The sequence below is a fragment of the Etheostoma cragini genome, chromosome 6 (genome assembly GCF_013103735.1).
Source record: "Etheostoma cragini isolate CJK2018 chromosome 6, CSU_Ecrag_1.0, whole genome shotgun sequence".
In the NCBI taxonomy this organism is placed as follows: domain Eukaryota; kingdom Metazoa; phylum Chordata; class Actinopteri; order Perciformes; family Percidae; genus Etheostoma; species Etheostoma cragini.
This window is the reverse complement of record NC_048412.1, coordinates 9,911-26,789: the sequence shown is the minus strand read 5'-3', so window position 1 is coordinate 26,789 and position 16,879 is coordinate 9,911. Positions and strand designations below refer to the sequence as shown.

Genomic DNA, 16,879 nt, shown 5'->3' with positions numbered 1-16,879 from the left:
GAAAGATTTACCCTTGAATGAGTAACAACTGAATAAAACAGATAAACAATCCTTGTCTATGTAATTTTCCCATCACATAGGTTAGTATGGAAAGAGGAAAGCAAAGCATGCTTTATAGCCAGAAACGCACTTGGAATCTTAATTTCCTAGTTCTGATAATAACTAATGCTCTAGTTCATGCAGGTCTCTAACCCAACTTGCCGTTATGGCAGGGTCTGAGAAGTTGTCCAACAAGGGGAAATGTTTATTACTCAGCCCCTCATGGGCCAACAGCTGACTTCTTGCTGCAACAATAGCAGTTCTCTTTGTCTACACAGGGCCACTATGCCACAGTCTCGTTACATCGCGGTGCTTGTGGTTTAAATGATGAACAGAAGGTTTATTATCTCGCTTGTACAGTAACTAACTTCTCCGCGGCGGGAGAATAGCAGTGTAGCCATTTTGTTTTCAAAATAAGCTACAGCATTAGCTACGTTCTGGGACCCCAGTCAATTGGACATCAGGGTTTTAAACATCTGGCCATTGTGAAACCTATTTTCTCATGGAGGTGTGACTTTAAGGCTTTTACAGTTACATTGAGGCCACCATTCTCTTTGTTTAAGAGGGCCACATTGTTTCCATTGTCTCTGAGGTCTCAGATTCTCTGAGATCCCGGTTTTAGAAGACAGTGTGTAATCTGCTCCTGGCCAAGATGTAAACTCTGCCCTCCTTAGTTACTTTTGCATCACCCATCAGAATTTACATTCTCGCAATGCATATGCAGTTTACAATTCTGTAACCGTGAAAAATGTACCGTTTGAAGCTTAGCAATTTTTTAAACAATGGGTCCTTTGACACTAGGATTGTATAAAGAGTCTTAAATATAGGATACATGATATGCTAGAAGGCAGGCTAAAGTGGTATTTATTCTTATTTGTGTTAGCATAGATCTCTTTAGGAGAATAGCTGAGCCAACACTTGTGTTTTCACGTTAGAGGATGGATACCCGAGCCAAGCACGACGGTACCCGACGGGCCGGGCCGGGTTCGAACAGATTTTTAGAAAGGATGCTCGGGTTCGGGTCGGGCTCGGTCACATCAACACGATAAGGCATTGAACATTTTTTTGTGTAAACTCATTCTTTTTTCCTGTTTATAACTTTTGGGTTTTTATTTCTATTGGTTTGTTTTTTCTTTTTTGCTTGCTTATTTACTGTTTGGGTCTTACTGTATTTTACAAATTTTTATCATGTGAAGCACTTTGCTACTTTGTCTGTAAAAGGTGCTATATCAAGTAAACCTATTATATTACATTCTCAGCAGCGGCAGCAAGGCATTAAACTAAACATGTACAGTATATGTGTGAGTGAATGCTGAATTACCGCATCTCTTATTGGGGCGGCTTATCAATTCAGGTTAAGCAAGGTATTTTTTTTAATTTTTTTTAATAAAAGCGGGCTTTCCACACAAACAAACGTACATGTGTCATTAGTATGAGAAACAAATGCGATTTTAACTGTGTCGGGCTAGGGTCGGGCTCGGACATGAATATCTTAAGGCCTGTCGGGCTTGGGTCGGGTTCGGTTACTGCTCTGTCGGATGCGGGCCGGGCTCGGACAGAAAAATCCGGCCCGATCCGCACTCTAGTTCACGTGAAGGGTGTCATAGAGGATTTAGTTTCAGAGCGAATAGTGACTCTAGAACCATAGTGAGAGAAACAAGGTGTCTCCCCTGTTCTTTCTGATGACGGTGGGAAATCTGTAGCAGGAGAAGTTAACCCTCTCCTTGATTTCATGTTGTTGATGTAGAACTCCAAAATAAGTGGGGTGAAATGCAATGCTACCAAGCCACAGCCAAACGGACCAATCACAGTTACTGTGGTCTGAGTTTCCGTGAAATGTAGTTTGGTATCTACATGTAGAGTATGTGCCCGTGGAGTTGATTTAATGCAGGACCATATATTATGCTTTCACTAGCATGGACCACACCACAACCATATGGTAGTTAAAGATTTAATGAACATTATGAATGTGCAGATGAACATTATGAATGTGCAGATAGATGAATTAATGTGGATGTTGTCTGATGGCTGGTCTGGGAGGATGTATGATGACCGGGTGGAGGAGACTCAGGGTGGGGGTTCTGTCTCAGAAGCAGTTTTCTCCCGAATAGTTTACGGACAGTACCTAGAAGAGACATGAGAGAGATGTGCAGCAGCAAGGGAAGAGAGGTAAGATGGAGATGAAGGAGAGGGAAAGGGAGAGTGGGTCAAGCAATCAGAGACTCAAGCCTGGCTGCGCAGCACGGTATGTGTAGGCACTACACAGAAGTTGCTCTCCAGAGCGAGAGCAAAAGGAAGAGAGATGGAGGAGAAAGGCACTGGAGCTCAGCCAAGACTTGCTGTCTTATAGCACTGTGGTCTCTGTGGTAGCTGCCTTAATCGTCTTTTCTGTTCTTTCCCCAACAAAGTAGGGGGCCCTACCACCATTACAAATAAACAAAACAAATGAAGGAAAAATCGCCCTCTTGCACAAAGTGCTATTTTGCATGCACCTATTATTATACTTATTATCTGTTGAGGCATTAAAGTGTGGAAACATATGGCCAAAAGCTGAGTTCCCATCTGGCCTATATGACAAAAAGTAATAGTTTAATTAAATTTTTTTTAATCCACAGCCATAGTGGATACCCACCCTTACCCCATGTCAGGAAGTCAAGGACCTGGTGCAATATTTTTTACTTAACAGTGAATATTAAATTCATATTGGTAAACATGCCCAGAGATGGGTAAAGTGACATGACTTTGCAGCAACTATAGTGATCCTGAGAAACTTGTCTTTGAGGCTGAGGCCGACTGAAGGGGTTGTGAGTTGGGTTTTGTAAGGTATGGACCCAGAGAGAGTTTTTTTGTTTCGTTTTTTTAATCTTTCAGGGTTTTGACGTTATCCTCTCTCATTTTCCGGCTAGTCATTCAACATGAAATATTAACCATAAAAATTACAGATTGCTACGTGCAGGAAGTGTTGCAAATAACAGAAACATAATGGCACAGATAACATGACAAAAGAGAGCATACTTTCTGCACTTGAGACTTAAATGATGGTTTGCAGTCCATATCTGATCCAGTGGTTGTGTTTGCAGATGTGAAGGACTACGAGCCTGCGTATGGCTCTAAAGTGCGAGAGCACCCCTGTGTGGAGAGCATGAAGGACAACGTGCTGAGAGAGAGAGGAAGACCAGACATCCCAGACACCTGGCTTAGGCATCAGGTCAGACATACACTGAGCGGCTATACTGGAATGATATTTACACAGATACTAACTGTAAAATGAATATTGATCATTTTCTAGGAACTTTATATTTGTTTTTAGGGCACATAGGTTCCACACTGGTTTTGTAAACATGATGGAGGCAGATGAGAAAATGTTGCTTAGCATACTGATTGAACAATTTACAATTTACAGTCAGGTAGGCTGACCATTTTGATGGTTCTTAACCCTCTGTACCCGAGACACTCGCCCACGTAAAAAAGCACCTCTGATTCATAGTTTAATCATTTTTTTTATCCATACAAGCTATTGACTTACCACCGGTTGCGTTTAAATCCAGACAAGTTAGCGGTTACCGGAGGTCTTTCTAGCCTCTACAGGTGATTTTCTATTGAGCCTGGAACTTCCGGCCTCTTTCGGGGTCGTTGGGCTTTAAATCCACACTGTTACATCCAAGATTGATCCACTTTATGTCCATAATTCATCGCGGTTTGGCTCATTTCTGTCGCTAGCTCGTTGCTCCGTCTCTCCTCTGTGTCTGTTTACAGGAAATACAGGCCCCAGTATGCCCATATATGGGAGATAACGTCACCCCCCTTGTATGGGAGGCCAGAGGGGACAAAAAGGCCAATTGGCTAAATGGCAGGCCTAAAGGCGCACTATTTAGACACACATTTGCTTGTGTAGCATTGCTGTGGGTGTAATGTCATTAAATATGACATTATTATGTTATTATTGGCCTAAGTAAATGTCATGAGAGCAAAAGCGTCTTGACTTTCTTTGAAAAAATGCATGCAATGTATTTTGTAAACTGTATAAGTTATAATGATTATTTCTTCACAGTGTGACTCCCAAGACATATGAGACGTGTTTTAGAAAGGAAAATGGCTGATTCATTACTTATCTTTCTGTGATATCAATACATATCTGAAAGATTCATGTTCCGTTTTATTTAGTTATTTGTCTTTAAGGCCCTACAACCATTTTTAACATGCAAGTGGCCTCACTGCAACCCAAATATTCTAATAACCCAGTTTGTACTTAAAAAAATGATGTTCATATCTTGACTGTAGACCACAGGGTTGATGTTTTACAAGCTTTATTATAAAATAAATCCAGACGGACAATAAACTGTAAAAATGGCCTCAGGGCTCAGAGGGTTAAATGCTTGCGGTGCCCTTCAGTGTTCTCAAACAAACGTTACAGACAACAGAACCATTGCTGCATTTGTGTTGGATTTTAATCGCTTGACAGACATATTATTTATACATGAACAAAGCATATAAAAGGATAGAAAAGACGGCTATAGAACACATACTGAGATAAATGGTTTGACTTTCTTTAGAATAATCTTAATCCATGAACATACTTCAATTCCAACCAAAACATAATTATGCTACTTTGCACATAAAACATTCCATGATTCATTATTCTTACCAAATTAATATTCAACTCCGTTTTGGTTATTACACCCTGACACCCTTGAACACTATTGTAATATCTTACAAATGTATCTGTCACTTACAAAAGAAACATGTGCATACTCTTATGAACATCGGCATGTATTTCGCTTTATGTTTTGGACATTTCTGGCACATCAGAAGTGCAACTTCTAAGCTGTGTTATGGCTCCGCAAAACCATCTGGGGTCTCAAGGAGTAGCCCTTTTTAAGTTGGCAGTCATCCGCACTCAACGTCATTGTAAACTGCCTAAACAGAGACTTTTGCTTATATTGCTGCTATTAATTTCTGGGAATGTCCACCCAAATCCGGGCCCAGAGCAAAATCTGTCATTTGACACCCCTGAAAGCTTTAAATGCAGAAAGGGCCTGGGATTTTGTCATTTGAATGTTCTGGTTTGCAAAATATATAAAGTTCATATCTGGGTACTTTCAACCAATGCTGATGTTTTTGTTTTATGTGAAACTTGGCTCAATAAATCTATTTCTGATAATGATGTGTCTGTAGGTGGGTATAACTTATTTAGAATAGAAGGACCAAAAAAAGGTTGGGGTGCTGTAGCCAAGTACCAGCCACCTGCAATTCTGCCAATGTTCTCCCCTTTCAAAAAGGTGGTGACCCTGCAAACAAAAATAAAAATATTCTGATTGAATTTCAATCCGGTTTCAGGAAACAACATAGTACAATAACAGATGTTTCAAAATTTGTCAGTGACCTGGTCAATCCTTGGACAATAAACAGCACTGTGCAGCACTCTTTATTGATTTCTCAAAAGCTTTGGACACAATGGACCATAACATACTCCTTTAAAGGCTCACCTCTAGTGGACTATCAGAACAAGCATAGAGATGGTTCAACAGTTACCTATCAGGGAGAACACAATATGTGCAACTAGATGGCCTCACTTCTGCCTCCTTAAATAATTCAAAAAGGGGTGCCTCAAGGCTTAATCATAGGGCCTCTTTTTATCATTCATACAAACAACCTCTGCAATAGTATGGAAATTCATCATTACTATGCTGATAACACTGTTCTCTATTGTCTATTATATTACTACTAACATCTTGCAACATAACCTGGCTACTTTAAAATTGGTTCTAAACTCTAAAAAAAACTAAAGTCATGACTTTTACTGTGGGAAAATTTACTAAAAACAATGTCCCAACCATTAGTACACTTTCTGGTACAGAAATCAAAGAAGTGTCACATTACAAATACTCGTGCATTACCATTGACCAATCACTGTCTTTTACATTGCATGGTTAAAAAACTGAAATTGAAGTTATGTTTTTTCTTTAGAATCTAGTCCTGTTGATCTTTTGAAGCAAATAACAACTTGTAAATGCAACATTCTTGTCTGTCTTGGACTATGGTGATATTTTATAAATGCATTCAACCTCCCAGTGTCTTCATGCTTTGGACACTGTGTTTCAGCCTTGAGATTCATCACAAATTTCAAATCTCTCACTCATCACTGTTTGCTGTGTTCTCGGGTCAGGTGGTTCTCCATCTCCATTTGGCGTTGGATGCACTGGGATCTTTTTAATTATAAGGCCGTATTAGGACTTCGTCCTCCTTATCTGGACACTTACATCCTCCTGAGGTCTGCAGGGACATATCACCTGCGCTCACAGGATCTGTTTTTCTTGACAGTCCCTATAGCCCGCACTTTCTGTAGCAACAAAGGCTTTTAATTTTGCAGCACCATCTGCATGGAATCAGCTTCAAATAAACTACAGTTGAAGGAGTTGGCCTTATTTTATTCTTTTAAAGGATTTTTAATTGGACCTTGCAAAAAGTTAGTCTGTATGTCACTGTTTTTAAATGATTTAGGACCCAGGTTTTTATGATGACATTGTTTTTTGACTATGGTATGTGGAAGTGTGTTCATGTACTTACCTGTTAATGTTTCTGTGTCTATTTGAAACCGTGCTGCTGCCACTTGCCAGGACACTCTTGTAAAAAAGATTTTTAATCTCTAGGAGTTTTTTATCCTGGTTAAATAAAGGTTTGAAGGAATTAAGGAATTTCATCCAACATTCACAAGCTGTAAACTAACACATTGCGAAACTAGTGGTAAGTGTGTGCTGGGGACACATACTGTATGTTTTTGGTAAAATACAACCAACAACTAAAATTAAATCAAGTATTAGAATGATTAACACATGAGCAGAACAAGGCTGTCATATCACACCTGTGTCACACCCCGGACATAAGTCAAATTTGCACTATGATATGGTGTTAGGCCTTGGCCCAATTTGTTAGGAATACCAGTTGTACCATACAATCGGATGAGAAATACAATAGGATTGAATAGGGTAATAAAGTACAGTAGGTGCTAATGATATGTTACATATTACGCATCTTGTGGGAATTGGGGGTCATTGCGTCAAGAGAGAGAAGTGGAATTGGGCTTATACTGTCTTTGGCCTCATCATCAATGTGGAAAAGGCGTCTAACATTATCTGCTAGTTTTGTTTTTATGAATCCTGATTGGTCGGAGTTCACAAATCTTGCCATATGAGACTCTAAACAACGGGCTAGGAGCTTTGCAATGATTTTTATATCACTGTTAAGCAGGCTCAGAGGTCGAGAGCTAGAGCACTCTGTAGGATCCTTATCTTTTTCAGGAGTAAGGAAATTAAGGCTGTGTTAACATCCCTGGCAAATTCACCCTTTTCAATAGAGAAGAAGAAGCAAACGGCCCAAGTGTTCCCAAAGTTGCATCGAATACTGAGGGAATCCCATCACAGCCCAGTGATTTCTTTTTTAAAGTTCTGTACTGCAACGCTTTATTCTTCATTAGTAATCACTTTGTCCAAGCTAGCTGATTCAATCCATGGCTTGTTAGAACGCTTAGAGACACTTGACCGTGAAGTTGTCTGAGGAAAAGGGGATTTTATTGCCCAAGACAGCGGGCGGAGATCTCTGCGTAGCCTGAAGAATAGCTCTCCTGGTCGTGTAGCAAAGCACATTGAATCATCATATGAGTAATAGTGGTAGTTAGCATGGAGTCTAATATCACTGCTCTCTTCATCTGAGTACAGGGTGTGGCAGTGATCTGTGCAACCATCATGGAATGCTGGGACCACGACCCAGAGGCCCGACTCACTGCTCACTGCGTCGCTGAACGGATCTCTGAGTTGGAGGATGAGATAGACAAATTGTCAAGCCGCAGTTCTTCAGCAGAGAAGATCCCTGCAGAGCTGAAGATCCCGATTCAGGTGGATATCCCAGGAGAGGAGGTGAAAATCCCAGAAATACAGGACATCATATCTGTGGACTGTTCCGTTAGCGACGAGAAGTGAGACAACGTTTTACATCTTCATGGACTCTGTGGAAGATTTTTCAACAAGTGCACTTATTCTGCTTTGATGAAATTAAAGACTCAGCTATGATGTTTAGGAGTTGAGCTCCTGCATCCAAATACTTTGAATTGATTTCCAGTGTCATGCCATTTTCTAGCTTGGCAAAGTGGATCTCTGGGTGATGCTTTTGGTCTTAACCGCTTATGAAATGTAACAAATTGTCTTAATCAGCGGAAAATGTAAAGAGCCAAAAAGTTAACTAAAAGCTTCCAAAGATGAGCTGAACATTGAGACAGTATTTTGTTAATAGTCACACAGGCCCTCTTTATGAGAAAGGAACAGAGCAATAACTATTAAACCAAATATATTTGATGTGCACTTTACAATGTGATACTTATGCATTACAGACCTTTGTTCATGCAGTCTAACATTTTGGAGTTAGGGGTAGTTTGTGCATAAAGTGTCTTTGTGTGTCCCACTTTGAGAGTGTCAGCAGAGATAAATATTGCTTTAACACTAATAATGCCATGGACTTCATCCACCCAAGCAGTAATCCAAAGGTGTGTGTGTGTGTGTGTGTGTGTGTGTGTGTGTGTTTTACTGTGTTGTTTTTACCCAGCTATACTCAAATCTTCTGTGCCAGATGAACAAGCACAATGTACATAGAGACAATAAACATACATATGAGACTAATCAACCAACAAGGGAATTTAATCCAATTACTTCTCTTTGAATGCAGATTAAAAGACCTTGTGGAGATGTGTTTCTCAATATCAACAGGGAACTGAGGAGTGTGCCAAAGATTTCTTCACCCCGCCTTACATACAGTATGTGTCATTTGTAAAATATTGTAAATCTTTTTAATTAAATATATTTCTGCAGTCTATTTGAAGCTGTTATTTTCTTATTCATGCTGACATTCAGTTAAACCTGGTAGCAAGATACAACCTACTGAAGACTGTAGTGAACACTTTTATTTTTTTATTTTTTTAGTTACTCTCATGAGAAGGCCTAATCTCAAAAGTATATTTTAGCAAACTAGCTAAGCTGTTAAGTAGTTTATCTCTGCCACTTTTCGTTGTGTTATTTAATTTCTGAGCTGACTCTGTAAACAGAACTAGGAAGAAGTTGACAGTAGGGGAGGGAAAAATTGTCGATTCATACATGCATTGCATTTCTCTCTAGAATGGTTCGATGCTTGATACAGATTAGTAAATAATTGATTAATCAGGCAAACAAATCAGAATACACAGTGACTGAAAGAAGATGGGATAATGGACAACAACTTCGAATTTAGGAAAGAGTGCAGAAAAAAACACAAAAATGGCCAAAAGGAATCTTTGTAAAATATATACGTACACTAGTTACATTCCCCCTTGGTTTAGAGGCAGTAAACATGCTTTTTTCACAGACACAAAAGAAGAAGAATACTTCTATAGTTCTCTGCTATACTTCTGTAGTGTTTTTAGTTGTCTTACATACTTCTAGAGGTCTCTCCCCACTAACACAGAATGTTTAGGTAACGTTAGGGAACGTTAGTTTTTGGTTCTCTAAAGGTTAGTTTGAACCAAACCAAAAACTAACCTTTAGGGAACGTTCCTTCCCTGTTATAATGTTACGTTAAGAAAACCAACCAACTGTAACGTTCTCCTGCGGTTGCGCCATAACTTCACCCAACGTTCCCGTTTGGTTATTTTTGGTTGTTTTTGGTTTTTCCGAGTTTTTGAATTAGCATAAAGATTAGCTATCTATCTAATCTAATCTATCAATGGAACGAATTTCACAAATGACAATATTCACTTCTTTAACTCAGTTTGCAAACCAAACTGTTATACCCCTTTACTAGTAGGGTGGCCTCTGCTCTGAGGAGATTTATTCACGTGTTGGGTGATGAAGACTACAGGACAGCTCACGAAAAGGTAAGCAAAATAGTTTATAGTTTAATGATGTTGTGGTTGTAATGGGAGGGTTTGTGGTTTAACATTAGACTATTTCCCTCGTATGGCTTTGTTATATTCCGGTTCTGATCAGGTTGACCAAAAAGAAAGGTTTGGCTGAAGTAAACAACTCACTTTAGTAAAAGAAGAAGAAATAATAAATAATTTGTTTATTAGTCCCCAATGGGGAAATTACTGCACTACACTCTGTGTACACACTTTTTGTTGTACTCACACACAGGCCTGAAATACTCACACATGCACTATACATGGAGAGATGTCAGAGTGAGTGGGCTGCCAGCTGAACCAGCGCCCTGAGCGGTCGGGGGGGGGGGGGGGGGGGGGGGGGGGGGGGGGGGGGGGGGGGGGGGGGGGGGGGGGGTACGGTGCCTTGCTCAAGAGCACCTGGCAGTGCCCAGGAGGTGAACTGGCATCGCTCCAGCCACCAATCCACGCTCCCTACTTTTGGTCCAAACGGGGACTTGAACCAGTGACCCTCCGGTTCCCAACCCAACTCCCTACGGACTGAGCTACTGCCACCCCCTTTATTTATTTATTAATTAATTAATTCATGTTTTTGCTTCTTTTCATTTTAAAGAAATAATTTGTTTAGAGAGTAGACGTGTTTCCCCCCTGATCGCCATCCTGCTATGCTAATAAAGCAGTGATATGCTCAAAATCTCTTCTTTTTAGTAAAATCTTTGTGCACAAACAATGTTCTCAGTGCTGAGTTCATGTGTTGAGCCCCAGGTGAGACTTGGAGCAAAGATTCATGTTATGTTGAGCCTTCTTAGTGTGTTAAAAAGGTTGATTTTGATGCTACCACAGGAAGGCCCCTAGCACTCCCATTTAACGTGATGGGAGGACAGGCCCCGTCACCGGGACATAAAATCGCCGTTTTTCGGAAGTGCTTACTTCCCTCATAAATTGTAATTATTAACCCGTCATAAACACGCTTATGCCATACATCATTTAAAAGCTTAACGTCTTGTGATTCCATCGAGCCCACACACAAAGCAATAAGGTGACTCACAACGGTTATAATCATGTTTTGAAGTAAAGAGACACAGAAAGATTTGAGTCTAATCGAGTGTGTCTTTCCTACCTGTCTCCTCGTGTCTTTAATCACAGCGGTGAAAGATCGCCAAAAACCTTAGTTTCCTACATCGAAAACACCCTAAGGTATTAGAATATCCAAGCCTTGTAATCCATAATTATCTGGTCCCCTCACAATCTTGTAGTTTCAGCCCAAGTTGTGATGTAGAGAAATCTAGATAGTGCATCATTTCTTGGTTTCTATCGTGTGTATCTTTTCCCCTGGGCAAGCTACAGAGGCATTAAAGACACCGTTAGATTCTCTGGCTTGTGCAGATTCCAATCAACCTTGTTCCCAGCCAATAGCATCAGCCTATCAAGAGATACTCCCAAGCTAAGCAAATGAAATCTCACACTCCCCATTGGGCCCACGTGGGAAAGATTGACAGTGTAGCCCCCGAATTAGAAAATAAGGTCATTAAACTGGCATCCCTGTGTAGCCAATAAGGAGACGAGTTGATTGATATCAAACATGGCAAGAAAAAACTAACCCTGTGATCCCTTCCAGCTGTTTCAAAGTAAAAATATGGACTTCTTATGGCATTTCACCATTACATGAAATTATGATTACTTATTTCTATAAATCTATGTATGTACTTCTTTCAGACATATCTGTGAGTGATGTGGATGTGTTTTTGTATTTCAGAAGTTTTGTATTTAGCACTTTTTTGGCTTTTTTAGAAATAAGAAATAAGACAAACGCACAGACATATCTGTAGAAATACATTCATATAAAATCCATTTTATAAGTCATTTTTTTGTGTATTTTTTCTGTTCTAAGTTGAGAAATGTGGCTAGGGTACTATTTTAGTATATAGCCCATGCAATATGCTTACAGTAGTGCTTTTTATTAATTTTTCAGATGATTTACTTGGACGGAAATAGAAATTCTGTGTTCTAACCTCTGTACCTCTGTGTCAGTAAGGTCTAGTGTCACAATGCCACAAAAAACAACAAATTGAGAGTGTTAACTTCCCAATGACCTCAGGGTCATCCCAGAGGGCCAAAGCATGTGGAAACTGCATCCCTTTTTTAAGGGAAAAAAATGTAGGCGAGAAAATCATGTATTTTCAAGTGTCTCTGACGAGGTTATAAGTCCTTTAAATGGACTGCATATATCTTGCCCTGCTCGATATGTCTGCTTTGTCGCATTGTACGTTTTGTGTCTTCGTGTTAACATGCTTGCGTTTATGTTACAAATAAGATATCCTTTTTTCGTTCCTTTTGAATTAGTTGTAGCGTACAGTACATGAATAAAGCCAGTACAATCAAAGTCCTTTTAGTCAGGTCAATCGGCGGCCATCTTGCAGCGCACTTTAGGCAGTTATCGGCAAGCTGAGTAAAGGATACAGCAAGGGATGTAATGTGTGTATGCTACACAGGTGCAATACTGGCTTTACAAACTAACTCCATGCATTTCCGTGGATGCTGTGTCTCCCCATTAGAAAGTCTCTGGGCTACAATGTAGAAATCCTTTCACGTACAATGTTTACACTGACTGTATACATTTAAATAATCTTTTTGCAATCAGTACAAATTGTATGGTCTTTATTTCAGATGAATCTGTTCCACAAACAAGAAAGCATTCCATTATGGGGCGTGTGTCTGGAATCCCCGTTCGTAAGTTAACATCATGCATGCATTTAGGAAACACATTTCCTGCCACGGAACTACATTCAACCTAGTGCATATCATGTGACAATTCTGATGTGTGTGTGTGTGTGTATGTGTATGTGTATGTGTGTGTGTGTGTGTCTTCCTTTCAGGTCAGCAGACGTCATTGCTTCCACCACCTGCATGTAAGTTGCAAGACAAGTGATTGTCTAAACATAACAGCATGGGTTCATCTTTTGTAATGGCATGTGCAAGAAACCTACCATAAATGAACTGACCAATATTCGTATCTACTTTTTTAGATGAGTCGACACCACATGGAAACCAGCCGGTTGTCCAGAGCTGGATGGGTCTAACGCAAGGTCAGCCTGCCACTTAAGCTTGGGACTCAGTTGATGGTACAATGGCTTGAATTTTTCCAATTAAATACAATTGCATGACAAGGAACTTTAACTTTTTTGTTGTTCTTAACAGCAGAACATCATCACACAAATGGAGGTGGCTAAGCCATGGAGACGGAAATGAGAGGTAAGAAGACTCACTTAAGTTGTTCACATATAAGAAGATAATGGATAACAACAAAACTAACAGCATTTGTTTTTCCATAGCCATGAGGACATCGGTTACCCGCATGGCGCAGCGGATGGATACATTCGAGGAGAAGATTGATGAGCTGCTTATGCTCTCAGGGAGCTCCCTGTCACCTCCCTCGGCTGTCACCCTGCTCGACAATCACAGAGCTGCAGGTGTTCAACAGGAGTCTCGGTCAACAGGAGAGGAGGAACTAAATGGTCATTAAGTGGCTGTATTCTTGCCCTACTCTGCCCTAAGATTACCACTTTATGATTCCATAACTGCAATTATATTATAACTGAACTGACTTATCTTAGAAAAAGAGATTATACAAGCTCTCCACTTTGTTATTTCCCGTGATGGGCAAGCGCTGAAGTCTGCCTCACACAGACGGTAAATTGAAATTCTTCAATACAAGGTTCATAATGTTATTATTTATAATAATCAAGCTATCAGTACTTGTGATCAGAAAAAAACATGGTTGCTAGTAAGGAAATTCTTCTTGCTTTTGTCAACTTCTTCAGTCTTAGTATGACATATCAAACTTTTCTTTCTTTCTTTTTAGGCCAGTTGAGAAGGACTGAGCCTTCAAAACCAATTAAGCTCTTTTTCTTCACTGCTATCCACCTACACATTACATACTGTATTTTACAGACTATAAGTCAAATTGTTTTCATAGTTTGGCTGGTCCTGTGAAAGATGGTCCGGTGAGACTTGCATATGAAAATATTCATAAGGAAAACATTGCCGTCTATAGCCAAAATCCTTGTCCGCAGATTACAAACTGCAGGTAGTAAGATATGCAGCCGAAAAGTTTAGAGTCAGTCGGGAACTTGTGGGGGACTGGCGAAAAGGTAACTTTTACTGAAGTGAAGAAAACAACGGAAGCTAATTGCGGGCTGAAGGCAAGGCCAGAGGTTGAGGGATCGGCCCACAGAGATGGATGCTTGAACAACGTACCAACGTCACTAAGGGACTTTTAAACGGTATTTATAATCCACGCCCTGGTGGTAGTTCTCTGTGCTATTGCATAGTTGAATATTTGTTCATATGTTACGTTAACTTAGCGGGCACCTACCTTATTTGGCTTGTTGTTCTGTGTGCTATTGTATAGCTAGTTGAATAACTGGTAATGTGTTAACGTTAACATAACGGATACCTACCGTATGAATGCAACTATAGTCCATGATAAAATTCAGTATTTCATCATTCCAATATGCATCTTGCACTCTGCGTTTGCACTATTGTGTCTATATTGCCAATAAAACTGATTGTGGTTAATGTATGTTTTGTAATTATTTCATATTGTATATTAAAGTACTAAATCCCATCACCTTTGCCTCTTCATTAATTCCTGCTAAGTTTAAAGTAATAATACAATTGGTATCATGGTTGTCAACGTTTTTTAAAGGTTAGATGAACGTGAAAAAAACGTTTGGGTAACGTTTGCTAAAGGTTGCAACATTAAGGAAATGTTTGGGTAATCAGCGAGGAGTCTTAACGAGCGTTATTACACACAGGCGCGTTTTCTAAAGGTTGCAACTTTAAGATAACGTTAGGGGAATGTTCTAAACTTCTATACTTCTATAGTTCTCTTCTATACTTCTATAGTTCTGTTCTACACTTCTATAGTTCTCTTTTACAGTTCTATAGTTCTCTTCAACACTTCTTTAGTTCTTTTATATAGTTCTATACTTATATAGTTCTCTTCTATAATTCTATAGTTTTTTTTGGATAACTGACATTAACCCTGTTATTTCAACTACATCTTCTTGTTTTAACTTTAAATACATTTCTTTGTTTTAACATTTGCAATGTTTAAAATAAACAATATTTTGCCACAAGTGTGTGTGGCTGAATAAATAACAATACTTATGTTGGATATAATGAAATATTTTTCAATAAAATAAAAACATGGTATAATGTAAATTAAGTAGTAAAGTATATAAAAACCCTTTGAACCTTTAGCTGTATTAAAACTAATAATTATTATGGTTAATATTATGACTAAATATTGTTTAACTGATTAGCTTTCGTAAAGCTTGTCGAGACTGTTGTTAAAAAAAAAAGTTTTATTTATATATATAATTCATATTAAAAAAACACAGGTAAAGGTTAGAAGTTCTGTTTTAATGAACTCATTAAACACCTGATATAATTAATGTAATCTATTTCTAAATAGCATTATTTGAAATATGTTTTATTCACGTGCTTTAAGTAGCCACGCCCCCTCCGGGCCTCCTTAAGTCTCCGTTATATAGCCCCGCCCCTCCCTGCTCCTGTAACTTCAGAGCCCTGGAATCAGACGGTGAATCGGCCGTGCTCCGAGCAGAATATTCTCCCTCCCTAAATTACCGTTGTTTCGGACAAAAATGAGCCTCTACCCACTGGAACTTTGGAGATACCAACAGAGATATTTCGGTGAAAGTCTGGAGACAGAAACGGAGAAGTTTCGGTGAGTTTTGTGTGTTTGTGTCGACTTCAAAGAAACTTCAAAGAAAGTGTGTTTTCACCGCGAGTGAACACCAATCAGCAGATTAACTGTTTAAGTTACCGTACGAAGAGGAAAAAAATCTTCCTCCTCCATGTTAACTTCAGATACAAATACTTCATTATGTATTTGATTTTTTTTAATGAAGAATTTAGACTTTATTTTTAAATTTTGCATGGCCAATTGTGATTGGCTGTTGCTTTATTTAAGTGTAACGTTGCAAGCTGTTTCCGCGCTTAGTTTTTTTTTTTTTTTAATCTAATGATGCAGGTGACGTGCGTGTGTCGGTGTGTTTGTCTGTGTTCTTGTGTCTGTATGTGCGTGTGTGTCGGTGTGCTGTGTGCGCGTTGGAGTATGTGTGTCTCTTAGTGAGTGTGTCGTTGTGTTGTCTTTGTTGGTGAGTGTGTGTCTCTGTTGGTGAGTGTTTGTCTTTTGGTGAAAATGTGTGCATATGTGTGTCGGTGTATATGTTTCTCTCTGTATTTGTTTTTGTGTGTGTGCCTTTGTGTGTTGGTGTATCTGTTTGTGTCTGTTGTGTCTGTTGGTGACGGTGTGTGTGTGTGATGGTGTCTCTGGATGTGTCTCCGTTTATGTCTGTTATCTGTGTGTGTGTGCGTGTATCTGTCTGTGTATCTGGTGTTTTCGCGTTTGTGTATTTGTCTGTGTGTGTGTGCGTGTGTGTGTGTGTGTGTGTGTGTGTGCTTGTATCTGTCTGTGTTTGCATGTGTGTGCGTATATTTGTCTGTTTGTGTGTGTGTGTGTCTGTGATTGTATGTGTCGGTGTATGTGTGTGTGTGTGTGTGTGTGTGTGTGTATCTGATGAGCAGGTGGCACCTTGAACGGCAGCCGCGTATCAGTGTATGAATGTGTGTGATGGTGAATGGTTCCTCTACTATGGAAAAGACCTTTGAGTACTCGTTAAGACTAGAAAAACACTTTATAAATACAGTCCACAGAGAGATATATCTATCAGTTTATTACCTTCTGATTACTAAGATAACAGTGTGTATGTGATACATGTATATATATATATATCACATACACATTGTTATTTTAGTATATATATATATATACACACAGGTAAAAGCCAGTAAATTAGAATATTTTGAAAAACTTGATTTATTTCAGTAATTGCATTCAAAAGGTGTAACTTG

General features: G+C 39.3%; 1 protein-coding gene across 1 annotated transcript in view; it reads left to right on the top strand.

Annotated features, from left to right (window-relative positions):
• Nucleotides 1-8,712, top strand: part of LOC117946465 (TGF-beta receptor type-2-like) — a 56,758-nt gene extending 48,046 nt beyond the window's left edge. Inside the window, exons 9-10 of the mRNA XM_034874631.1 lie at nt 3,120-3,247; nt 7,755-8,712. Coding sequence (XP_034730522.1) covers nt 3,120-3,247; nt 7,755-8,015 — 389 coding nt within the window. The 3' untranslated portion in view covers nt 8,016-8,712. The remainder of the gene's footprint in view (nt 1-3,119; nt 3,248-7,754) is intronic.
• The last annotated feature ends 8,167 nt before the right edge of the window (nt 8,713-16,879 follow it).